This window comes from Pipra filicauda, unplaced genomic scaffold, assembly GCF_003945595.2.
Source record: "Pipra filicauda isolate LSUMZ 115617 unplaced genomic scaffold, ASM394559v2 scaffold6_size6359152_pilon, whole genome shotgun sequence".
Lineage (NCBI taxonomy): Eukaryota > Metazoa > Chordata > Aves > Passeriformes > Pipridae > Pipra > Pipra filicauda.
Genome location: NW_024104865.1, coordinates 6,094,494 through 6,119,974, shown reverse-complemented (window position 1 = coordinate 6,119,974; position 25,481 = coordinate 6,094,494). Strand labels below are relative to the sequence as shown.

At 46.0% G+C, this 25,481-nt stretch overlaps 2 protein-coding genes across 4 annotated transcripts in view; both read right to left on the bottom strand.

The window, feature by feature from the left end:
- Nucleotides 1–25,481, bottom strand: part of CRY2 (cryptochrome circadian regulator 2) — an 83,603-nt gene that overhangs the window by 7,409 nt on the left and 50,713 nt on the right. The window contains exons 1-4 of one of the 3 annotated variants that reach the window (XM_027750154.2): nt 17,532–17,575; nt 12,240–12,348; nt 8,522–8,664; nt 1,231–1,415 (exon numbers count right to left, since the gene is read on the bottom strand). In XM_027750154.2, the coding sequence (XP_027605955.1) occupies nt 1,231–1,415; nt 8,522–8,664; nt 12,240–12,348; nt 17,532–17,539 (445 nt within the window). In that variant the 5' untranslated portion in view covers nt 17,540–17,575. Of the gene's footprint in view, nt 1–1,230; nt 1,416–8,521; nt 8,665–12,239; nt 12,349–15,122; nt 15,331–17,531; nt 17,576–25,481 lie in introns of those variants that run through there. The other 2 variants (XM_027750153.2, XM_039389032.1) reach the window with 2 other exon arrangements.
- Nucleotides 16,453–20,301, bottom strand: SLC35C1 (solute carrier family 35 member C1). Its single transcript, XM_027750155.2, has 2 exons — nt 19,323–20,301; nt 16,453–17,588 (listed from the first exon to the last, which is right to left on the bottom strand). The coding sequence occupies exons 1-2, from the start codon at nt 19,864–19,866 to the stop codon at nt 17,029–17,031; spliced, it is 1,104 nt and encodes a 367-aa protein (XP_027605956.1). The 5' UTR covers nt 19,867–20,301; the 3' UTR covers nt 16,453–17,028.

Below are 25,481 nucleotides of genomic sequence, written 5' to 3'. Positions count from 1 at the left end.
GATTAAGCATTAATAACAGCAAGACACTACATATTACAGTTGACTAACATGGCTTACTTGCTGCTCTAATCCTTGTACAGCAGGCAAATCATGTGGAATATGGGGGGCGCCTGCTCATGACACTGCACTACAAGGGCCTCTCCCTGCAGTACTTCTGGCAGCCTTAGTGTGACTTCCCCCCTTGTTCACTGCCAGCAGTCTCTCTGGTGTGTCAGTACTACCCATAGGGCTCTGCTTCAAAGGCCAGAGTAGCTGGCAATGGAACATCTGCTCCATAACTCTGCCTCACAAAATACCTTGCCGTTGACATCTGCAGCTCACTAGATAGCCTGGCTGCTCCTAGTGAGGCTCCTATTCTGCTGAAAGCTTGTGCTGGGGAAGGCACTGGATTAGTGCCAGAGAACCGCTGCAATGAGTGAAGCAATAATGCAGTCTCCCTGCACTGCTCTGAGCTGACAGAGGAGCTTCCCCTGGCAGCAAGCAGAGCAGTGTAAGGTTACAGGCAGTTTCACATTAGGCCAGGCAATAAAGCAAGTGGATCAACGCAGGACTGTGGCTCTGAAGATACTCCTGTTGTGAAGCCCCACACGTCTACAACGCCTGTTGAAATTGCACCTTAAGGTACAAAGTGATACTTCCTATATAGCTGATATGGAGCCTCCAGTCACAGAAAATAGTCTGCATTAATCCCTTCTTCCCGTGCATTTAGATTCACTTCCCTGTAGGTGTTGCATTCCTCATGCCTCAGCCATTCACTCTGCTTCTTCAAGGAAAACACAGGACCATAAGGCAGGAAGAGTGAAAGAAGCTTCTGTAACATTTTTTGTCTCGCTAAGCTCCCAAATTGGTGCTGCTGGCAATAACTGAATGAAATTATCTAAGCCTGTTACATAGTTTACCTCTTCAGGTCTGTTACACAATGTGTCTGAGATGGCAGTAGGAGGAAAGCAGCTGGTGAGGACATGAGACACTGATACAGTGGTTACATGCTCAGTATAGCAGAGAACACAAGGACAGATGCAGAGCACTTCAGAGCAATGTTAAGAGGGATGCTGGGCATCGACAGCAGCGCAAGGGACACAAGGTCCAGCACTCACTAAAAACATTAGCCTGCTTCTATGGCTAGAGGTAGCCCATGTTAGGTGAGAACATGTGCCAGCCATCAGAAACAGCTTCAGTAGATCCTGTTTCAGCTGGCAGTTAATCCTTGCCTTCGGTCTTGACACATACCCAGCTCTTCCAGCGATGGGACCCCATAAACATCATCGTGGTTTTCCTGGATGTCCACTTTACACGTCTCCATCTGCTGACTTATTACAGTGCTCACTGGCTTCTTTGGGAGCTCCATACGGCTAATGATGGCCTGGAAGCGCTTGTAGGTGAGTGGTGGCTTGTGGCCATTCAGCTCAATTATTCTGGAGATAAAATAAGCACGGTGAAACAACACAGCCTCACTAACACAGAATACACAAGTAAATGACATGCAAACTGTACCCTGCTATCTCTGTTCAGGATAGCCTTTTACTTTGGATACAAAAATCCTTATAGACCTACCTTTCACTTGATGCATTCTTCAAAGGGATACTAAAACCAACCAAACAAGATCCCAAAATACATCAGAAAACAAAACACTGCACATACTTACTCGTCTCCATAGGAAAAAACCTCAAAACAGCTCCAGCTGAATTCAGACTTTGCACCATACCTCTCTCCCAGAGCTCCTAATCAGACCCCTGTATGAAATCTCAATTTGATTACTGCCTTTCTGTCATCCCAAGATGGCAAATCCTGGACCTGCATCTATTCCCCTGACACCTTGTGATATCCTAACCTGATTCTGACCTTACTTCCTCCTTGTCTGACACGGAGGACCTAGCCCATTAGTGACTCCTCCTCCACCTATCTCAGATGAAGCAAATCCCAGTTTGCATCATTCCTCTCTCCCTGCGATTAGGGAAATCACCATCCTCCCTCATGCCATAAGGTCACAGCAGCCCCATGTCACGCTATTCACCTATGTCAGGTCATGCTACAGAAAGAGAAAGTCACGGTTCCTCATTCCTCTACTTCACTAAGCAACCACAGCCTGCTGGGGCCATGCAGTTTATTTTTTCCTGGGACAGAGAGCTTTGAGAAGTCCTCTGGGCAAGGTAAGCTTCCCTGGGCAAGGTAAGATTCCCCAGGCTGAAAGATGCCATTTTTAACCCTTCTCCTGCAGGGAGAGGAAGGAGTTAACAGCAAAGCAGACAGTACAGGGATCACCAGCATTACATAAAGCTGAGGCAGCCAACCTCACAGCTCACACAGGAGCTGAAGCACAGCAGCTTTCCCCACCCATTACAATCAACAGCTTATGCAAGGGGCCAGGCTTAAAGCCGAGTGTTCCGGCGGACGCCATGTGCCGTCCCTTCCCCCGTTGCCGCACGTGTAGCGGGGCGGAGCGACACGCCGGCCGCGGGCGCTCCCGCACGTGTGCGCCTCGGTGACCCCGCAGAGAGACCACACCGAGGGAAGGGGAGCTTCCCCGCAGGCAGCACAGTGGCAGAGATTAAAAATGAAGCCACCTGTAGTTTCCTCCCGTGTTTCTGCTTTGAAGTTGTAAACACTGGGAGAAGATAAAAGACTCTAACGAACAGGGCATGGAGGGTGGGAGGGAGGGAGGGCTATCGGGATGTGCAAAGAGTACAAAGCGCTGTACAATTTTAGTGCCCACAGCACTCTGCCCCGTCCTGGCTGGCGTATTTGTTTGTATTTGCCTTGCACCCAACACATCCTGTCCTACATCACTACACCAGAGTGCATCTCCTCTGCTTTCCCATATGCACTTTTTGGCTGTCTCCGTGTAACACCCCAGAGATGGCAAGAAACAACAACTCTCAAGAATACTACCCACCACTATCTTCTCTGTGGCTTGCTTTGAGTCCTGGAGCTGCCAAACAGGACCAGCCAAAGATCCCCAGAAAATCAGTGTTGTCACTGGAAGAGAAGTGAAGCATTTCCAGTTACAGCACTCTAGAGAGGCTCACTTGTTTCTATAGGAATTCAGAGCTTGGAAAAGGTGACAAAGCTGCACCGTGTCTGCCCTGAGGTGCTTGGGATGGGGGCAGGGAAGCTACTTCTTTCACAATGCCTCTGTTTTCAGTCCTCTTCCACAGATCTGCTGAGGCTGCAGCTCAATCCCAGATTCAGACCACCGCACCACATCCTAGATCCACAGCTAAAACTTTTGTGGTCAGCTAGCTACTTGGAGCAAATCACTGTGACTAGCAGGATGCCAGTGTCTGTATGTAACATCATCAAGATAGTGAATATGAGTGAAGTTACCTAATACAGCTCCTGAATTCCTAAACAGTGTTACTGGATCTGGGACACAAATCTTCTAAATAGGACTAGGACAAGTTGCACATTTCACTGGCACGATGCACAAAACCTGGACCTCTCACAATACTGCCATGAAAAGCAGTATTGAATATTTGGTATTGCACAATATTGGATTATTATACCACACATACTGGGTATTGTAGTGCTGTTCAACCTTCTGTACAAAGATTTGTACAGGAAGCTCCTCAAGCAGGAGGCCTTTCCTTCCTCACATTGTCCTTCTAATCCAGCCCATATAACCTCACAGGACTTTCACCAGTGAGAAAAAAAGGGAGATCCCTTCCCAGGATTTAATACTCCCATTTCATCCATCTCCCCCAGCGCAACCCACAGACAGCATGTGGCAATTTTTTTTTAGTTTTTTTGAAGTGGAACAGAGAAGAGCAGAATCACTGTATTGATCACACAGAACCTAACCTTAGTTAGTGAGCACACGAAATGACTGTGCTACCAAACTAAGACTATACTGCCCAGCACTACCTGACAGTAGTACCTTGGTACCAGAAGTTATGAAGGTCTTTTTCACCGTCAGTCACACAGTCACACTTTAACTCAAGAAAGCAGGCAACCAAAACCTGAGCAACCACAGTTCCAGCACTGCTATGATTATAAGGTATCCTACAGTCCTACCTGTGACAGCAGAGTGTCTGCAGACTAGAATGCACACCCTCACAGGTATCAGCTTCTGACTTGCACCTCCACAGAGGTGCCACAGCAGGATGGCTAAGGGATAGGGAAAACTGCTTGCCTCAGAAACCTGAAACCTCAGCTCACTTACAAATAACAGGGCCAGGTTCTGGCAAGAGACTGAATATACTCCCCCTGCTTCCTTGCATGAGGAAGAGCTGGCCGCCAGCACTCGGCAAGCAGGCTGCTCAGCGCACCCCACTACCAATTCACGCGGACCATTTAGTTAGCCTTGCCAGCTTATGCAATTGCTCTGATCTAATTCCCTGCTCCAGAGAGCTCATGTAGGGCTACGTGTACGTAAGACAAGGGGTATTTCTACAGATTCAAAGAAGATATGGAGAGATAAGCAACAGATACATCCATCCAACAGATGCTGAACAAAGTACAAACAATTCAACTTCTGCAGACACATACTGAGCAGATGAAAGATGAAGATGTGACTTGATGACAGGCTGGGTATCTGTACTGGGGGAAAACACCTGACACCAGAGTATCATGCAAGACAGGAGAGGATAACAAGATCTGGCAGGCACAAGTTTCACTTGAACTTCTCAGATGGAAATAACCCATCTTTTTACAATAGAGTACCGAACTGCAGAACCACCAAGGTGTGCACGCTTCTCCAGTGCTTGGTTAGGATGTGCTTCTATTAAAACATGTTTAACTAACATTTCAGCCTTACGCTAGGGCATTTGAGGAAAAGCTGCTTCTGGATGCGTGCTACAAACATACAAGATCGCAATGTTCTTTTCTGACCTAAACCACTCCCTCAGAATAACCCAGGCCTGCCTGGGATTATGGAAACCACAGTGCTGACCATCAGTGATCACACTACAAAGGATTTAGATCCTAAGGAGAAAATAGGCAGATCCAGAGAAGAGACAAAACAACCTGTCAGCTGGTAGCTGTCAGACAGAATAACTGCCAAGTAAAGACTTCGAGCAGGCTAGGATAACATCCAAGAGATTATCTTTTCTGTCTAACTTCTACAACCTGAGCATCGCTAATCTTGACTGGGAATTCCCAGATTTTCTCAGGAGTATCCAGCACTGATATTGAGTTTCTATAGCCCTCTCCTTGTTCTGGGGAGAGCAGGGGAAAGATGCTCTGATAATCACACAGCTATGCTGGCAATGCCAACAAGGGGCACATTGCAATCTTCCCACTGGGTACAACCGGTCAAATTCAGAAGTTAACTGCACAGGCTCTTGGTAAATGTTTAAAAGGAGCTGGTGGAGGTGGTCCCAAAGTGTTGCAGCCCTGCCTGCCGCCTCCCTGGCCAGGCACCGTGTCAGGGGAGGGCAAGGGGAGAACTGCTGGAATCACGTATGTAGCTGTGGAAGATTAGTCTAAATTGCTTAAAACCAGGCTAACAATCTTGTTGGAAATCTGATTAAAGAAAGATGAGAAGTAGGATGCTACTACCAGGTACTATTACTGCCAGCTAACTATGCAGGAAAAACATTAGGGTGAGCAGAGGAAGAACACATACTGTGACTTAGAAGATGGTAACACAGCTGGAGGGTGATACACTATGAGGCTTCCAGGAGAAATACAGTATCAGAACTGTATTACCATCTGCTGAGAAATCTCAGAGATGCCAAAAAGGAAGAAATGTCAGCGTAACTGGAGACTTCAACTGTGTCCACACAGACTGGGTAGCTGCCACACCTCATCAGCTGCCAAAACCCCATTTTCTAGTTGCCATAAAGGACTTCTCCATGGAACAGCTAATGAAGAACCCACAAGGAGAGGTAATTCATTATTTGGTCTTAGGCTGTGCAAAGGTATAGCTGAAATGTTAGTTATCACTTGCCTGCACTAACTGTGACTTTGGCATGCATCAATTTAACAACTTTCCAGGAGCAACAATACCATAATGACTTTGCTTTCAATAAGGGAAACGCATTTAAAAAAGTAAGAAAGTGTGCTAAGCAAAAAGAACAAGCTGAGATGCAGATCACTGAGAGGTAATGATTTTGGGGGAAAAAAATTCAACAATTGCACACAAACCATGAAAAAACATTTCAGAAAGATGACAGGAGTCAAAGCAATTAAAGAATAACATCAGCAAAGACAACAGAAGGCAGAATCCTTCAGAAAAATGAAGATAAAGATAGAAACCCATCCACTTGGTAGGTTAAATTAAAAACCACAGCCTCCTTTGCACCTTCCAACCCAAATGAAAGTTTGAGAAACCTTTTGAAAAAAGCTTAAATAGTAAAAAAAAAAAATTAAAAAAATGCCCTTTACAGACACTCCAGGATATTTATGGAGCCAAGAGGTGATCAAGTCATTAAAAGAAGCAGAGACTGTAACAGCACAGCAAAACCCTTTGCATTTATTTTTGCAAGTGTATTCACTATGGAGGTATCTACAAAGGTTATGAATCTTGACTTTTTTAAAGGACACGTATCAGATGTGATCACAGACTGGGAGATCAGTGCCACAAAACAAATTATGCTTGAACAGCAAAAGCTTGCCAGGACCAGCAAATATTCACCTGGGAACTGTAAAGGGCATCATGAAACACACGAACTGATAGCTGCTGAATGTACCATAAAACTGTCCGAATACTGCAAGGGGGAAAAAAAGCAAATACAGCTCCAGATTTTAAAAGTGTTTCAGGGGCATCAGAGGGAGGAATGAATAGAGTCTGCTACGAGCATTAGGCAGATGGGTAGGAAATACTAATGGAAACAGTGAATGCATGGATATATGCAATATGCTGGGGGGTTAATTTGGGCTTGGTAAAGGGAAGTTGTGCCTAAAAATCTATTAGTGACATTTGAGCTTGAGGCAAGGGAGATTCAGTTGAAATATCCTACGTGGATTTTGAAAAGCCATCTGACTAGATCCCTCACTGAAAAATTTTTAAGAAACCACAGTGATTCAGGATAAAGGAAAAAGTCCATGCAGACAGAAAATTGAGATACAGGATAAAGCAGGAATCAATTTTTCCAACAGGAAGAGAAATACTACACAGGGATGAGCTAGGGCTTGTGCTGTTCAAAATTTTTTAAAAAATATCTGGGAAGGGACAAAAAAGAACATGATGATAAAGCTTACTAATGCAATAAGCTATCTGGGATAGCAAAAGGTAAAAGGCAACTTAAAAACTTCCCTACACACCACATGACCAGCTGACAAAAATACCAGATGAAATGCAGTTTTGGTCATGTTGTTTCGCTATATGCATAGCTATGCAATCCTAAACTTATTTATACAGTAGCAGCCCCTCAAATAGCTATGACCATTCTGGAAGAAAGCCCCAAGACATCAGTTCAGTGTTTACAGCATTCAGAAAAAGCAAAAATAACACTACTATTAGGAGAAGGACTATTAGAAGAAGACAGGAAACATCACAGCACTCTAAAAATCCATGTTGCTCCTACATTTTGCACACTAGTTACAGTTTTCACCACTGCTCTCCATCTCTAGAAATACCCAGAAGTACAAAGAAAGGTGACAAAGCTTATGAGATATAGAACAGATTCCACCTGAAAACTTAAAACTAGGACTCTCCATCTTGGAAAACACAAAGAGGACATGAGGAAGAATGTGAGGCCCATTGACATTGAAGGGGTGAGGATGTAATAAACACTGGTAAATAAAAATCAGAAAGCAGTATCTGCTCATGAAACAGGTTTAAGAAGAATACCCCTTGATCCAAAGACAAACATTCCCACACGGCATATGCTAACTGCAAAGCTCCTTCCCATGGGAAGTTATGGATGTTAAAGATTTATAGGAGAAAATCCAAATTCAGCATTACTGGCACAAGTCTAATAAAAAAAAAATTAAAAAAAAAAAAAAAGGAAAAGAAAAAAAGTAGGTAACCTGTAAGAATAGTACATCATTGAAATCAAGCACACCTCAGTCTTAACTGAAAGACTGTCTCCACTGCTTAAAATCACATATATAGAGAGAGATATAATAAGTAAATATACAAAACTCAACATCAAAACAAAGCTCCTTCATAGCAAATACACAACAAAGACAAGGCATTCAGGTTTTAGAATAAGGTAAGTTTGTTCCAATCTACCTTATTTTACTTCTTCCAGTTGTCCTGGCACATCCATGAAATAAAAGCCCTGCCTTCATAGCCTGTTTGAGACAACAGGTCACCTATCTTTATTACAATGAAGCAAAAGAAAGCAGTCCATACAGTGAGGACATACTCAAGGAGAGCAATCAATCGGACACAGCTGAGCAAATTAAATGACGGTCAAGTGCAGAGTTTAATAAGCTTGAGGCAACACCTGTCTGTACATTCACGTCACTGTGAGCACTTTGACGTGTTCTAATCAAAAGTGCGAGTGCAGAGAGTAATCCTTCTAGGCTCACACAGGATGACAGTGATCAGTGTAATGGAGGAGACTGAAGTCTTCCCAGACACGACAATCCCAGCCTAGCCCAGACAGCACCTCTGCCCTTGCTCTCCCCATACCTGTCCAAGTCGTAGAGGGTGTGGGAGTTCTCTATCACCACCTCCACGCCAGCCTCCTTGGCCAGTTTGATGATAGCTGCATCCCTCTCCTTTCCAAACGGCTCCGAGTCGTATTCAAAGGTGAGACGAGTGACTCCCCATTCCTGTAAAAAACACAATACACCCAGCTGTCAAACAGAAGACCCTTCCTAATAAGCACAATTACAAACATGGATTTCAGAATTCCTGAACAGTGTTAAGTCCTGGGAGCTTAGAGTGTGTTACTGTGAGGAGCAGCAGTCTGGATTTGAGATAACCAAAGACTCAACAATTTTATCAGCTCTAGCAAACACCACATCTGCTACGCAAATTTGCAAATGTCAGGTTTAACATGTCAGAGGAGGTTGAGTTCTCCTCTATTATCACTTAGGTCTCAGCTCAGTCCCCAAACCTAGGAACACCTTGTTTTGTTGCATATGCTATCCCAAAGTAACCCTACCATTCTATTCCAGCATTTGCAGAGAACGCATTTCAGACAACTCTTTCAAGACATGTTCCACTCAAAACCCTGTATTTTCATGTAGAAACTATCATTAAGTAAAACCAATACATTCTAAATTTTTCCCAATGTCTCTTTAAAGACATGACATCTTGGGGAATTAGTGTCCAACCCAAAGCGCAAGAAACGGGTTGTAGGAAATGCAGGACATAGGATGGCAACTGAGTGTACCTTTATGGTCTGCACAGTAGAGTATGATACTGTGATTCAGATTTAAGGTAAAGTCCTGCTTTTGGGAGTTATTTTAGAACTGCAGAATCATACGATGGTTTGGGTTGGAAGCAACCTTAAAGATCACATAGTTGCAATCCCTGAAGTTTACCCTAGTCAAGCCATGCACCTGTTCTGCTCTTCATACCATTAATAGATCCCTGACAAATTACATGGAATAGGCCTTATGAAATAGCATTCAGCCTCTTCCAGGCTTTTCTAGAGCACAGATTGTTCTCCAAGTCTATGGCCTAGTTTTCCTCAGAAAATGAATCCTATGAGAAAAGGCTTCACGGTTTCCACAGCGACCCTCCCAAGACATCCATCAAGCAGAGCAGCAGCCCACAGATTTGTTTAGCAAACACTTTAGTCAAAGACAGCCAGAAATCTACAGACACTTAAAAAAACCCTCACACAGCTAACATACGAACCACATTCTCCAAGTGAGACAGTCTAAGTCAGCTCTGTATATACAGGAGACTTTTCCACCTCCAAAACAGAAACAAAGCAAAAGAACAATTGTGGCTAGTTTACTGAAGACCATTAAAAATAATGCCAAAGATGGGGAAGGGAATTCAGAAGCAGAAAACAACTGCACAAGTCCCATTCTTTTCTAAACTTGCTGATCCAGTCCTAAAACTAATTTTAGGAAGGACAGAGAAATAAACCAGTTATGTATCACTGAATGTACATCTTGGAGAGGTCCTCCACTCATTTTTCCAAGTAAGAACGTGACAGTACCCTAACTCAGAGCAGGGGTCAGACTGACATGTTCCAGGCCCTGCCCTGCTCCTATGTGATTTATCAACTTCATTTTAAACTTTTCTTTTATAAGAAAAACAGTATTAGCTGGAAGGCTTGAAAAAGATGGATTTAGTCTTGAAGAAATACGTATTACTGCCTTGAAAGAGTGGAATGGAATAAAAAAAAAACATGTAAGGCTAATAGAAATTTTAGGTAAACATCCAAAACCTTAAATTCATGTATTCCTACAGTTTTGAGAAGGCCACTGCTCTATGGGATACAGTAGTACATAGGAAGCAGAGCACAACCAACTAGAAAACTCGTTAGCTGTATGACAGTAAATTGCTGCAGGTATACAAAAGAAAAGGCATGACTAATAACTTCTCTCTTTTATCTATCCTATAGCAAAGAAAAACTGTAGGGGCAAAAGACACCAAAGGGATTGTGAGCAAACTTCAGTGAACAAACAACACACTTATACAGAAGAGGTAAAATTACAGACATTTGTTCAGATAGAGTGAGACAAAAAAACTTCTGCAAAGGTTAACACATTGCTAACAAGTACACTTCTCACAATATCCATGCACAATATAGTGCCTTAGCAGCAACTGTTAGCAACAAGGTAGCTCAGCTACTGGCAGCAGGAGCAGAAATTATATTAGGTCTAAGTGCTGTATTACCACATGTGACATAACTCTCCTTCCACAACAGTTGACAGCAAGGCATGAGCTGCTGCTAATTCACTGTTCAGTGCAGCAGCTCTGCAGACGCCTGAATCCCCATGAAAGCTGTAGATTTACCATGTAATAGCATAAACTTGCCTCTGTTTTTTTCAGCTCTGTTACAGCACACCTGAGATACTCATCAACTCACCTCCCCAGACAAAACAGACTACAGCAAAAAGCAGGTCTGGGTGACTTCACAACCATCTCTCCAAACCTCAGACTCTGCCAACTACTTTTTGTTCTTTAACCAAAGCAAGTGTTTTTCTCCAACAAAGTTTTAATTATCCCATGAATACCTTGAACTAAAATAAAGAGGTCATGAACTACTAATAGCCAGAACTTATTTGCAGATCAAAAGATAAAAATAACCCAGACTCTGAAAAGACTAAAAGCAGCACATAGTTTGTGTCATGTATTAAGATGCAGAAGCCAAAATAAGTATCAGGCCCCTTCTCACCTGCATAGTGCAATTCCCCTCTCCAGTACTGCCCTCCTCCAGAAAATACACATCAGAACCATTTACTGCAGATTCAGTACAGTACAGATTCAAGTTTACCTCTCCTTCTCAGCAGCTGGTCTATAATAGGCTCTGGGGACACTAGTTCTGTCAACCATATGTAAAGCACAGTCCACATGACAAACCCAACTCATAAGAGTACTGGGAACCGTGTTTTTTCATTTAGTTTTGACACTCTAGCAAAGACGCCGTCAGAAAGCTTCAAAGACATTGGAAATACAATCTTAGAGCAGGATAGAGAAGAATGATACTGCTTGAGGAGCCTTGATATTCAAGGAGATGCTCTTGTCAGCCCTGACATCTGCAGCACTGACATACCACTTTTGAAATGTATCCCCCTAATCCACCACTGACCATCAAGGTAACTGCATATTCCACATCCTAAATGGTACATCAGCAAGAAGCTTGGACCCAAACCATATTCTGCTGCTGAGCTGACTGAAGTGCATCCTTGAAAAGAAGAAGAAAAGGAAGGTCAGCTAACATAACAGCTTCTGAATTTTGAAATTTTAACACAAAGTCCTGTTTGCAATTCGTAAAGATCAATGTGCTTTTCCAGTTGTCCGTAAAGGTGTATGGACACAGCAGTCTTCCCAAGTAAAAACTGTAGGAAGCAAATGACCAGCAGGGAAAAAGCTCTCAACACAAGAGAGTCAGTATGTTACAGTGCAGCCATGTGAGAGGCGACTTATAGTAATGAAGGTCAAGACCACCATCCGAAAGAGAAGCCTGAGCACCCTGATACTAGGTTACACCCTACTACTAAATTTCTTTGCCAGTCTGAGTTCAGGAGTGGATCTGGCTCCCAAGCTGGCCCTTATGGATAGCAGTTAGGAGTAGCTAAAGACAAAAGTTTGTTTCAGTGAAGAATTAGTTATAGCTAAAGAGATGCCAAAGAAATCTCCAATCATTAGTGAGTGAAAACAAGTTTAGCACCAGGCCATCAATTTTTCTTCACTATGCTCCAAAACATTATTCTCTTACTTTAAAGAGTCTTGGGAAGACATCTGTTGGCTGCCCTCGGACAACAAACAAGCGAGAGTTCAGTTTCCTTAAACTGTTGTCCAGATCTTCCAGAGACTGGAGTAGAAATCTGCAGAGAAGAAACAACAGCAGTTAGTGTCAGTCAGACTGGTTACAGCTAAAAGGCAAACGAGAACTTGCATGGAACTCCAGCAAACCTGCATCACCAAATTCAACTGGAATTCGGACTAGATACCAAAAACAAGAATTCATATTGATCCCTGGTCTAACAACTGCTATAAGATTGCAGCACCAGCCAGCTTGTTCAGATGCAAGAGGCTTCCAGAATTTTCTTCTTCCTGAAATCCCCTTCCCATGTTCTCCTTCAGTGCTGGGAGAACACTCCTGTCAGATGCTCTCTCCACATTACGAGACGTAGAAAATCATAAACCATATAATTCCCTACTGTATATTCTTTCATAGATTTAGGGGCAAGGAGTGATTTTGCATATGAAGTAGAAAAACGTCGATGCACTACTCCAAGGAATGTAATGAAATACTGCAAGAACTGTGCAAGTTTTACAGTTCTGGCTACAAATACGCCACGTCACAGCAGAGAAATGTACTCTCCTAGCTCATCAGTAGCACAAGACTGAGCACCAGGATCTCCTGAGGCAAGAATTATCTGTATTTAAAATAGTTGCAAAGAGAACTGCAATTCATCTTCCACCATGAAGACACATAGATGAGAGCACACCAAGGCATTCATCTATTCCCTCTCACCCCAAAAATCTAAAGACCCATGTAAGTGCTTTCTGCAGGTAACGGTGTATCTGACTGATCCCCCACTAAACTATAAAATATTAAAGGTTATCATCTTTGCTTTCCCAGTCACACAGGTCCTCCCCACCTACACAATCACTCTGCAGCATGATCTGCGAGACAGGAGTATCAGCAGCAGCTCCCTTAAGACCACACACAGCTAAGAAAGCTAAGCTACAACTAAGTGGGGGTTTCCTCTCTCCTCAGCTGCACTGCCCATAGTGTGAACTGAGCTTACCACATAGAACAAGCTCCCTCTGCACATCCCAAGGGAGAAAAAGATACAGAGTTCATGGAAAGAGGGGCCCTCTATCAAAAAGCAGAACATCTAGAACCAGGTCCAGGTAAACAAACCACTCCCCTAGCCCACATTCCATCTATTAAATAGGAATGTCAACTTTCCCAGGTGTTCTAAAAATTTATCAAGCATTATTCCTATATGGCTCACACATGCTGTGCAGTTAACAAGTAATTTTCAAGATGATAAATTTGTGAGAACTAGGTAAAACACAAACCTTTGCCTTTGGAGAACAGAACTCTGAATGCAAGTATTTGCATTAAAAAAAAAATTAGCAAAACAAAGCCAAGTCTCCCAATGGGAACCAACCAAACTTTCATTTCAACCTCTGGTTATAAACTCTTGTTCTCTAATTAGTTAGCATAGTACCCTTGGGTGTTTACTGACACCTGTCCACACTTTTCTCCACCTTTCACATGCCATCTTTTTTGAACTTCGTTCAACATAAGTACATTTTTCCCCAACAGCCAGAGGTGCTAGTTTCTGACATCTGCAGTAGGGACGCACCTCCAAGAAAACATTATTCTAAAAATTTCACTTGCTCATATATTCCACAACTACAACATAAAGACCACTAACTGCTTCCCTTCCTCCGCAATGCTGGTAGAAACAAACAAGGATTAAACAGATCAGGAACTAATCTGTTGTGGCAGTGCTTTGGTTCTTCCAAATGGGGACAGTCAGCAACAACAGCAGCACGTGAAAGGCATTTCTGTTGCCTGCAGAATGTCTGGTCTACTGAAAGACCACTTCAGGCTCCTACAACACTTATCTGTAACAGAATCCACAATTTTCTGTAATTTGAATGTGTACATTGAGGTAATGTACGCACATTTAGAATTTTAAGCCATCCTCTCATGTGGGGTTTTAGAAACGCACAGGTATCACTCATATAATCCCATTCCTTGAGATGAAGCTAAGGTGCACAGCAGAGTCAATCAGTTACTACAGTTTTCGCACAGCCACATAACATTTCAGAGGGCTCTCAAGGGATCTTTAGCCAGGTGGTTATCCCGGGGTAGTGTGAGGGGAGATCTGCCTCATTTGTATTCAGGGGAGTCTTGCCGAGGAGAATCTCTACCTGGATTGGTTTTCCAAATGTTTAGGCAGCTGAGACCTGAGACAATAGCGTTATGTAATGTTACTGGCTACAGGTACATGAGGTCTTGTTCTCTGCACACGCGACTCATGCCGTACATTTTTCCATTTGCAGACAGTGGGAAAAAGCCCACACATATCTTCCTCTCTACCTTCTTAGCAGCAGCCGATATGTATTTCCATAGAAATTTGTGGGGTGGAAGGAACGCAGTTGCGTGCGCACATGCCTACGCGTGCCCAGCAGCCATAGGGCAGAGGGAAGGCCTGGAGAGGCCACGCAGCGCTAAGGATTCTTTGCGCTTGTTTGTAAATCCAGGGAACAGCGTCCCCCAAAGCTAAATGCCCATGGGTCGCTGCTCTCATACATGCGCCCAGCTGGTAAGGAGAAGGTCTAATGACATTACGTAAAGTTGAAGGCATCCTCCTACAGAGTCAGGCAGCCCCGCTGAGAACGTCGCGGCGAGGCCAAGCGGGCATGGCACAGCCGCTCTCCCGCAGAGAGGGCGGCGGAGCGGTGCGTGGGCCGGGCCAGGCAGGGCAGCGGGTGCTGCTCCCGCCGCTGATGCGGCCTGACCGACACGGCCCACGCCGCGCCCAGAACGCCCCGGTGCCGCGGGACCCTCTCCGCCGGGGGTCCCGCCGCTCCCGCCCCGCTCGGTCCCGCCCGCAGGCCCGGCGCCACTCACCGCCAGCGGTTGATGCCCACGGCGGAGGAGGCGGCGAACCAGGGGTCCAGGATATAGATGCAGCGGAGGGACGTGGCGTCCCGCAGCGCTTCCTGCAGCGCCGGGTTGTCGTGGAGCCGCAGCCCGCGGCGGAACCAGTGCACGGAGCGGCACAGGGCCGGCGCGGGGCCCAGCGCGGCCGCCGCCATCGCCGCCGCCTACTCCCGCCGCCGCGGCCACCGCGCGCCGCCCGCCCCCGCCCCGCCCCGCCGCGTGACTGGCGCGCGCCACGGCAGCCAATCAGCGCGCTGGGCGGGGCGCGCGGGGACCCGGGGCGCTCTGCTGCCCCCCAGCGGCCGCGAAACCCCCGCAAGGGAGATCCCACCCGCAGCGGAGCCCGAGAGCCACCCCCGACTTCCTTCAGCAGGATCGGCCGCCGTGCAGTACGAGCAACATTAAAAATAAAATAAAAATATTTCAAGGACCCTCAATGGCTGCCTACATCAAAAAGGTACCTGTGGTCATGAAACCTGGCACATTCCCAAATTAAACAGGAACATATTCCGGGCAGAAATGGAGTGTTTTTCTGTAGGCGAGGCTAGACATCACTCACGGGGCACAGTACATCGTGTAGTGTCCATGGGGCAGGGTATGAAGCAATGGCATGGATTGCCCACGATCACTATCCAAACTCCTTATGTTTAAAGGGGCCAGGGATTTAGAAAGCTGGTGCAACATCACAGCTCACAACAGGGTGTTGCTGTTGACCCCTGGGATCGGAAATCGCAGCAGAGTATTGCACAGGACCAGATGTCAGGGGCAGAGATTTCTGCAGAACTAACTGTTCAGCAACAAGTTCCAAGCAAAGGGATCGATGCAATTGAGCAAACCTAGGATTTTTTTTGAGTTGAAGATTCACTGAGCTGGCCGTGGGGATGTTTAAAAGGAACAAGTCAAAAGACAAACTGCAAACATCAGAGGAAATGAAAACTATGTATGAAACAAGACTCCTGAAACAAGCCTAATTAGTAACAACTCCATTTTCAAACACAAACCTACCCCCTACGCAGAGGGTAAAGAGGAGAAGTGTTGTGAACTCCGTGAAGTGGGATCCCCATCCTACGGCAGCAAGTACTTCATAGTAACTTTCCCCCATCTGCCTGTCATGGAGAGACACAGAGGCCAAGCTCATTCCTCCATGAGAAAGTCCACTGGATCGAGCCTGCTCTCCCTCATGGGACACAGTGGAGAGGTAATAAGAAGTTTGATGCCAGAGTCTTCCCCAAACTGAGATATCAGATGTAGGGCAACACAGAAAAAAAACTCAGAAGGATGTGATACTGACTCGCTGGAAAGAAGACTTGGAGGCACTGCTGTTGCTTAGACTTGTACATAGCCAGAAGGGAAGCAATTTCTATCCTCTGCACTGAATGGGGCAACAGGAAGAACGGCTGTTGCAAAAACCTTTTACAGCAGAAGTTTACTGGAGTCAAACCCAAACAGTCTGGCTACTTGCCTCTTCCTTACCTTGAGGTTCAGGATTTTATAACTTCAGTCTGCATTCATTCAGCTAATTGTAGATCCCTAGCTACAGAAAGCTCCTACCCCAGTCTTTGTCTGCTAGGAACCCACCCCACCCCCACAGATGCAAATTTCCCCAATTAGGTCAATAGCAACATCCATTTTAAAAAACAATCACAAAAAACCCCAATTGATCTCTATAACGCATGCTCTCCACAACTCTGATAGGGGTGAGATCCCATGGATAAAACATGATCCAGTCAGGTCTTTGGCTCCGGTTCCTGACACAGTTCCCCATACACTTTGCAGGTGAATTTTTTCCTGATCCCTGCTCTTCTTCTCCCCAGGAGGCAATGAGCACCAAAGGTTATCCCCCTAGGCACAGAAATGGAAGTGCAGGAGCTGCCTACACACCAGTCTCATTTCTTTCGCTGCTTTTGACATTAGGATCCTCTTGCGCCTTTCTCATCTCCAGTCCTTTCACCCATGTGTAGGCAAAGGAACCCCCCAAAACCATCAAGTTACTTGTCCACCACAGGAAGCTCTTTGTTTCCTCAAAGTAGATAACAGCCAGCACTGTTTGGGCACAGGCCTTGGCTGTCCCAGACACATTGTGGGTGAGTGGGCTAGTGAACTTAATCTGAAGTCCAGTCACATACCCAATGGCAAAGCCAAACACTCCCCCCAGGGTCATCACACCCCAAAAACTGGGGCTCCCCAGTTTGTCAAAGTGGTAGAGTGTGCGGAACTCGCCCAGCAGCATCATGAGAGGGAAGAACAGGACACAGGCATTGACATTGTTGTAGAAGGTCAGGCGCCAGATGCTACCATCCACCACAGGCAGCACCTTCTTGGTGTAGATGGCATTGAGAGAGACACACAGGCTTGCCAGGATCCCAAAGAATATACCTGTCCATGATAGTGTGCCCTCTGCTCCTTCCTGGTCAACACCCAGCCAGAAGCCACCTGCAACCAAACAAATCAGGCATCACCTGAAAAACTGCTGAAAGGCTCAAAACATAGAAATTCATCATCTACTTTATACTGAACAACCACAATCACAAACAGACAGGCTTAAGGATTTTCCCTTTCTATTAAGTGAACACAAAAATGTTCACTACTAGTGTCCTGGGAAAATTTATTTTAGGAGGGCAAGTAATTTACTGTGCGGTTAATTCAATCTCAGAGGACTAATTCCCACACTGAGCAGGCAGCACTAGTTCAGAAACTATTATTCCAGCTAGTCTTTGCATATAGGTAATTTTCAGGAGACTGTATGACTATTTTTTAATTGAAAAGACAGCAAACTCATACATGGGTAGAAAAATACACAAATCTACATGGGTAGAAAGGTTTGGGGAAAAAAAAGCCTCACAGGCTTTCCTGTTAACAGGAAGGAAAAGGTCAGAAAAGAGGGAAAGATAGTAAATACATGGATGTAATATTAAGAACCACAGTTGAGAAAAGATCACAAGGCAGAAACTGTGTGCAGTATCTTCAACATATTAAGCTTTGATGGGTAATGAACTCTTCAACCACCTCCAAAACAGGAGCTACAGGCTTTGTGTCTCCTTATGCAGCTCATAAGCATAACATAAAAGGGGAGATGAGCTACTGAAGGAGAACTGCACCATGTTTTCATAAGCTGCTTCACGTTGGAGTTGGTCTGGCAAGTTACCTGCAAAGCAGCCAACATGCTTTAATCTAGGCCCTAATACAAAAGGGTTCAATGCACTGACAGAAAGGGCTTTGCGTCAGACCACAGAGGATGCTCAGCTGTGCTACTCCAGGCATACTGTCAATGCTCTCACAGCAAAAGGAGACAGAGCCAGGGGGATGGAGCCTTGGAGAAACTCTGTAAGGCTGGCAGACACCATACTCCTGGGCAGTATCCAAACAAAAGATTAGCTAAAGCAATTGCTTGCATCACTTGGGTGGAAAAAAAAGAGTAGTTCTGTTCCTGTTCACCTATTCTATGGAGATGAGATTTCTCTCGTTTTCACCTGAGTCCATCTACTTGTCTAAGCACCAAAGTGAACACAGGTTCACCTGGAACCAGACTGAAATAAACATTCCACCATTCTTGGCATCTAAGTGACCCTTCAGTGGAAGGTAGCTTTTGGCATTCCCAGTGCCTTTGGAATTAAAGACTTGCAAGCATCCCCGTTAAGCCAGTCAATGCCCAGCCCTACATCCTAACCACACAACCAAACCTTCTAATGGCGTTTTACATTTGGCTTGATCAGCTAACCATTCATCACATGCATTCAGCCTGTCTGAACTGGCTGGCTCCATTGCATGGGCCCAGTGGTGCTGACATAAATGTTATTGTTACCAAAGGTAATAATGAACAAGCACTTGGGAACGGGGAGAAAGCCACCTGCTGTTTTATGGCCTGTACAGGGGAAAAAGAAAAAAGGTAAGGCAAGTTAAGTATCATTAGGGGCCAGAGAGGTTTTACTGCTCAAAAGAAAAAGGGAGCCATGGTCAAGGGTAATTTCCTCTCTTAATGAGTTATCCACATCCTCCAGACATACAAAGCAAGTTGCCGGAGGCAGAGCAAGGCATGAGCCCTGAGCTACCCCACCTCACCAGGGAGCTGCCACACATATGGGGATGACTTCCAAGGGAAAGACATTCCACCTCTGTCTCTCTGGGGCTGGCTGCGGGATCGGTGCAGCCCCTTCTGCTCCCCCTCACCTATGATGACTCCGCAGGCCAGGAGGGCGTAGAGGGAGGTGGTCTGCTTGAGGAGCAAGTAGGAGAGCAGCACGTTGAAGACGGTGGTGAGGGAGCGCCCCACGTTGTAGAAGGCCACGCCGACGTGCTTGAGGCAGAGGTTGTTGGAGGTGACCATGCCGATGAAGACGGCGGAGAGGGGCAGGACGCTGCGGGACACCTTAGGGTCGAGGCGGAGAGTGGGCAGGCCGGAGCAGGGGGGCCCGCAGGCCGCCCCCAAGCTGAGGCCGAGACAGAGGGCGGCCGTCAGGGCGCACTGGAAGAAGGTGACGAAGAGGGGGGCGTCGAGGCGCAGCGAGGGGCTGTCCAGCAGGTACTTGTTGAGGAAGACCATGGCGATGGAGGTGAACCAGTAGAGGCAGACCACCACGGCGATGCGCAGCGCCCGCAGCAGGAAGGGCGCCCGTCGGCCCCCGCCGCCCTCCGCCGGCAGCAGCGGGTCGGCGGCGCCACCGCCCAGCGCCATCCGCAGGATCCCCGTCCGCGTCAGCTGCGCCTTGCTCATGGCGGGCCGAGCCGCCCGGCCGCGGCCCGGCCTCCCTCTTCCCGCCGCCGCCGGCCCCGCTCACCCGGCTCCGCTGCCGGCCCCGCGCCTCCAGGAGCGCCACCGCCCCGCCCGCTGCCCTTTATTCACGCCCCGCGGGCGCCGCTCGGCGCCTCCCCGGCCGCGGCGCCATTTCGGGGGAGGGCCCGGCCCGGCCCCCGCCGCCCCGCTCCGCCCCGGGCAGCGCGGCCGGGCCAGCGGGGATGTTGGGAAACGTGGGGTATGTAAAAATGTTCTTCAGAAAGGATGCTCTTTCATGTTTGCTGTTTGTATACTTCCAAGCCTAATCGACAAGAAAGGTGATTTACCGTGAAACAGATAGCAGCGAACAAGTGATGTCCACGTGTTAGAAAGACAAATTGCTTGTCGGTAGAATTGCCTTGTTAAGGCTTAGGGCTCGACGTATTTCAGTGATATCAGACCTAGGGGCAGGTTAACAAAGCTTGGGAAGAAGGATGTACCACTGATAGTGGACACAAAGAATGAAGAATTTACGGGCCACAAGGACATTTGTCAGAACCCCCAAGATAAGGAAGAAATTAACAAAGCCCAGAGATTGTGTTGAATCAGCTCCGACTGGGTAAAAGGTAATTCCGGCAGGGGGAGATCGCAACCACCGACTCACCGACACAAATGAAAAGAAAGACTGAGCATACAGACTAATTAGCATTAACCAACAGAGGATAAAATGCTAATTAATAAAAACTTGGTAACCCTTGTAGCCAATGAACTACCTTTGTTCCATAGCAAACAATGCCTTTGTTTGCTAAAATGTATAAATAGTGTACAGTTTTCGTAGAGATGGTGCTGGCTTTGTGGATTTGCCACCCAAGCACCCCTTCTTGCGCAGAACTGGAAATCAATCAAATACCTCGACTCTGTGTGAGAATTGGCCTCTTGCACACTGGGTGAAAGAATCTACTTTGGGACAACAGGGGCAGCCAGCAAGTAGGGCGGTTTAGCGAGGAGCAGTCCCTTGAGCACAGTCCTCAGTCACCCCACTCAGCCAGGAGTGAGAGGCTCCCTGCGGGGCCACTGGGGAAGGGCTGCTGCTCTCATGGTCCTTAATGGTGACCAGCACTCCATCCACGCTGGGCAGTGGGCAGCAGGAGGGGACTGGTAGTGGTCCCAGTGTTGGGAACAACACTGCTCTGCTGGCTTTTGTCAGTGTCCTTTGTATGCCGGTTGGAGCAAGTGGGATCTGGATGTTGGACATGCACTGATTTGCTAACACAGGTTTTGTCTACAGCCCACACAAAGCACAAGTCTATGCTCTGCTGCTTAAGCCCTCTGTACAGAAATAAGGTTTGCATTTTTAAGGTAAATAAAACCTTCCCGATACGACCTAAATGAAGTAGGCATGATAACATAGTGCAAACAGCTCATGAGGTCAGCACAGGGAAGTTGGCTGCCTAGTTCCCCTTGCTGCTGTGACAACTTTGAAATCTAACCAGGAGAATGTCTGCCAATGCCACTAACCTCTCTGGTGCAGCCTGTGCTGAACTCTGCATTACCTGGCTACATTGTAAGCTATACAGGTGCTAACTACTTTCCAGGTAGCCTGAGTATTCGGGTAAGCTGCACACATTCTCATGCTAAAGCAATTACCCCACAGTCCCACATCATCATTCCAGGTATAAAAGACTGATCTGCTCATATTCACATGTCAAAATATCCCACCTTCTCTTAATGGTGCTTTTTAACAAAGGAGCCTTTTCAGTACCAAACTCTAGCATGTTGTGAACTCAAACTGCTGGACAGGATGAAATAAATTAAAATAAATGCCAGATTCCGTGTGGCGGGGGAGGCAGCAGTGAGCTCTGTGTTGAACATCAGTCAGTATGATCCCCCACTCCTTATTTCAGCTGAGACTGCTGCAAAGTGTCTGGTCTGCAATGTCCTGGGGCCCAGCAATTTGCAGGGGACATAATTAAGAGGATTTTGGAGGCAAGGCCAGAAGCTTTAATGGCCCCCATAGCAGTCTGTGCTCTTACAGTTGCGAAGGACAGAAAAATGTGGGGACAAAAATGATGTATTTAATTAGACCAATTGATGTGGCTGGAAAATGTTTCAGGCATAACATGCTTTTCTCAAATCTCTGAAGTGACAGTTCATTTTTTTTTCTCCCAGCTTCATCAGTTGGTTTAGTAAAAGATGTTGCCTTTCCTCACAGCCCTTCCCCTTTAAACAGCATCTGCATGCTGATAAGAATCACATTTCCTCTGGACAGAGAAAGTTAGTGCCCGTGTGCTTGCTTTGGATTGCCCAAATGCTACACAGGGTGATGGAGACTTCTGTGTACATGCTGAGCACCTTCTCTCACCCTTACACCTTGAGATGGGTACCTGGTAGAGCCCTTGCAACCCCAAGTGAGTTTTGCCTACTCACCTCACCAACCTCCCCTCTCCGCCTGCCTGCTCATTCAGTGCACAGAAGATTGCTTTGTCTTGCAGAAGTTTGAAATATCCAAATCAATAAAATGTTCATTGCTTCTCCTGGGGGATTATTCTACAGCCTTATCACACATGTATGGCACGTCTACGTGGGAGAATTGACCAGAATAGCTCTCTCAGCTCTGCCAATATAACTCCCTGGTGCTGACAGTGTATTCCAAAATAAAATTATTCTTGAATAATCAAGTAGTTCTGGGATAGTTGTGCTGGTCAATCTCTCTAGGCAGAGCTTGTCTACAGCATGGTTGTGACAAGTGCTTTGAATAAAGCCTTTCCAAGGTACAAAAACTGACTGGCAGAGTTGCTCTGTATAGCTGTGTCTGCCTACCTGCCTCACAAGGATCTTTGCTTTGGGGGGAAGATGTTTTAAAGTTGTAGGTGATTTAGAAATTTCAGAGTAAAGGTGGTAATGAACAGGTTATAATGCTATTTGAAGCTGTTGAGACAATGTAGCCTGGCCTACTGCACAGCACCAGCCTTAGGCTTCCCTGAATTAACTCCTGCTTGAACTAAAGTTGATCTTTTATGAAAAAAAATTAATTTTGATTAAAAATACTTCCAGGGAGACTGAACTTCATAGGGCACTATAATGTTATTCTGGTGGCAGTTCTTTCCCACTAAATAATGCACACTCGTTTTCATACTTGGCATTGCCTGGTTCAAGTTTTCAACTTCTGGGTCTTATTACAACTTTGCTGATTTTCTTACAAGCAAGCGCTTCCAGGCAGATGAAGTTACCTTTTAACCTGTTTTTTTGAGAAGATAAATAACTTTAACTTCCTTACAGAAGATGTTTATTATGCTACTACATAATAAACCGCAGCACTTCCTTATGCAGATGAGACCTCGACGTTTTCCTGCCCTGCTGCCTGGTTGTGTATTAACATGGTAACACGTATTGTGAGGAGCCAGCCCAGGATTATTTCTGGCTTAGGACTGTGCTGCTTTGTGTTCCCTGAGTGCTTACAAAATAAACAATTTTCACTAGTGGAGTTCTGAGGCTGGAAAATAAGTAGCTTTGACAGGCTCCTCATGTTGGGAAATCTGGCTAGTAGTGTCCTTGCTTTTATGTCTTGTGATGAGCCTGTGCTGGTGCTGGTGCTGGGAATGCCCCATATCCTCCCTGCTGCTGGCATGCACACGCACATACGTGCCCTCCTGTATCTTATTTAATCCTTTCCCAAGTGAATAGAAAACCTTTTAAAATATGGCAGGTGCTGTTCATCTGAGGTGAGAGCTCTCCCCTTCCCACTTAAATTAGGTGACCTACTTGAAAGTATGCAAATCAGCTGATAACCAGCACCCAGCTGATAAAACAGCAATAGGCTTTGGGATGTACATCAAACCCAGTGGTGAGACACCATAAATTGCATTTCCTGGCCACACAAGAGACCTGGACATATCGACCAGCGCATTATTGTAGATATAGGCCCTCTGTAAGTCATGTAAAATAACAAATGAAGCAGCAGAAAACATTGCCAATTTTTTTTCTGAGTCTTCAGGAAGAGGCCTTTGGAGTCAGAAGTAGGACTCATTCCACTACGTGGAATGGGACATGGGAAGAAATCTGCTCAGCAGTGAGGTCATTCCAGTGTATTTAAGAATTTATTGTTTCTTGCAAGTATAGGTATCTGATTTCCTTAATACAAGCATCCTTGATGCTGACATTTATAAAGTACAAGTACAAGTTAGAGAGATTTGTAGAAATCTCTCTAACACAATACGAGCCATCAATGATGGGGTATCAATCTAGCTTTATATATGTATAGACACACAGATATACACAAATATGTATGTAAGTATATGTATATCTGTGCATATGCATATACATATGTGTGTGTGCATGCTCAGACTACATGCAGGCAGTGTGGTGTCACAACGGTGTCCAAGCAGGGACCAACAAAATTAGCTTGAGCTGTGTACCTCAACAAAATTAGCTTGAGCTTTCAAGGTTTCAAGTTTGAACTGAAGATATTGCCTAATAACAACAGGTCTCAGCTGTCACACCATTATTTAGTATTTGCTGATAATCAATATATGAGAAGAAGGCCAATGCAAAATCTAAGCCTGATTTATCAGCTTAGAATAGCTGAATCAGGTCTCTCTGCTAGGGTAATAAACATGAATGAGGGGGAGAGAATACAGTAATCTCTCAGTATTGTCCTCAAATAACACCTGTTTCTAGTACTGGTGTTTCCTATTACAATACAGCATCTTTCCAGACTCCCCCTAGTTCATAGGAGAAATCGCCTTGGCAGGGTAGTGCTGCTGTAGGTCTCTATTGTACAGGATAATAGACGTTGCTGCAGGTTCATTGTGGAAAAACATAGAGCACCGGGGCAGTCCAGTGCAGAGGCAGCCCGATGTCACTGCAGAATAGGAACATTTTTGATCAAGGTGGATTTATTAGCTGCGGTTCTGTGCCACCTTTGTTGGCCCAGACAGCTGCTGCAAATATGCATTGGTGCCTCCCCCACATACTGTCCTCCAGCAGCTTGGTGGCACCAGCTGGAGACTGCTTGAATCCAGCTACGCCCAGCTCAGACACCTTCCTGGACCCTAGAACATGGGGGGACTCATACAGAATCTGCTGAAGCTCAGTCCAGAAGGGGCTAACTCCCAGCTGGATCCAAACCAGCTTTGAAACTGGATCAAAACCAGCACTGCCTGCACATCTCTGCATGTCTGGTGCCAGGCCCCTGGAGCAGTCATGCTGACTCAGCTCTGTAGAGAGGCAGTGGGGTCCAACAGGACCTCTACAATGGCTCTGCCACATAAAAACAGCCCTGGGCTTTGCAGACCTGACGTGTTTCTGGAAGCAGTGCAGGTGCCCCATCAGCTAATACACTTGGCCACATCTCAGACACTCTCTGCATCTGGGGTTTACTGAATCTTCAGCCTGGATAATCTCACTGATCTGAAGTGGCTAGCAGCAGCCTAAGAAATAGGCTGAGCCAAATGGTGTAAACGGGTTCAATCAGGATACCCTAGCATGGCCTCACTCCCATCTCAGGCATCTGGGTCTCTGCTCCAACTGCTCCCTGGGGGTAGGAATGGCCATCGGGGAGGCTTGGGGAGACCACTCCTTCTTAGTGGTCATTAACAGAAGAAATAGTTTATGAA

Excerpts from the sequence above, each read along its gene's own strand:
- SLC35C1 (XM_027750155.2), bottom strand. The coding sequence starts at position 19,866 with ATGAGCAAGGCGCAGCTGACGCGGACGGGGATCCTGCGGATGGCGCTG. Across the intron at positions 17,589-19,322 it reads GGCCTGCGGAGTCATCATAG|GTGGCTTCTGGCTGGGTGTT; the intron begins GTGAGGGGGAGC and ends GTTTGGTTGCAG.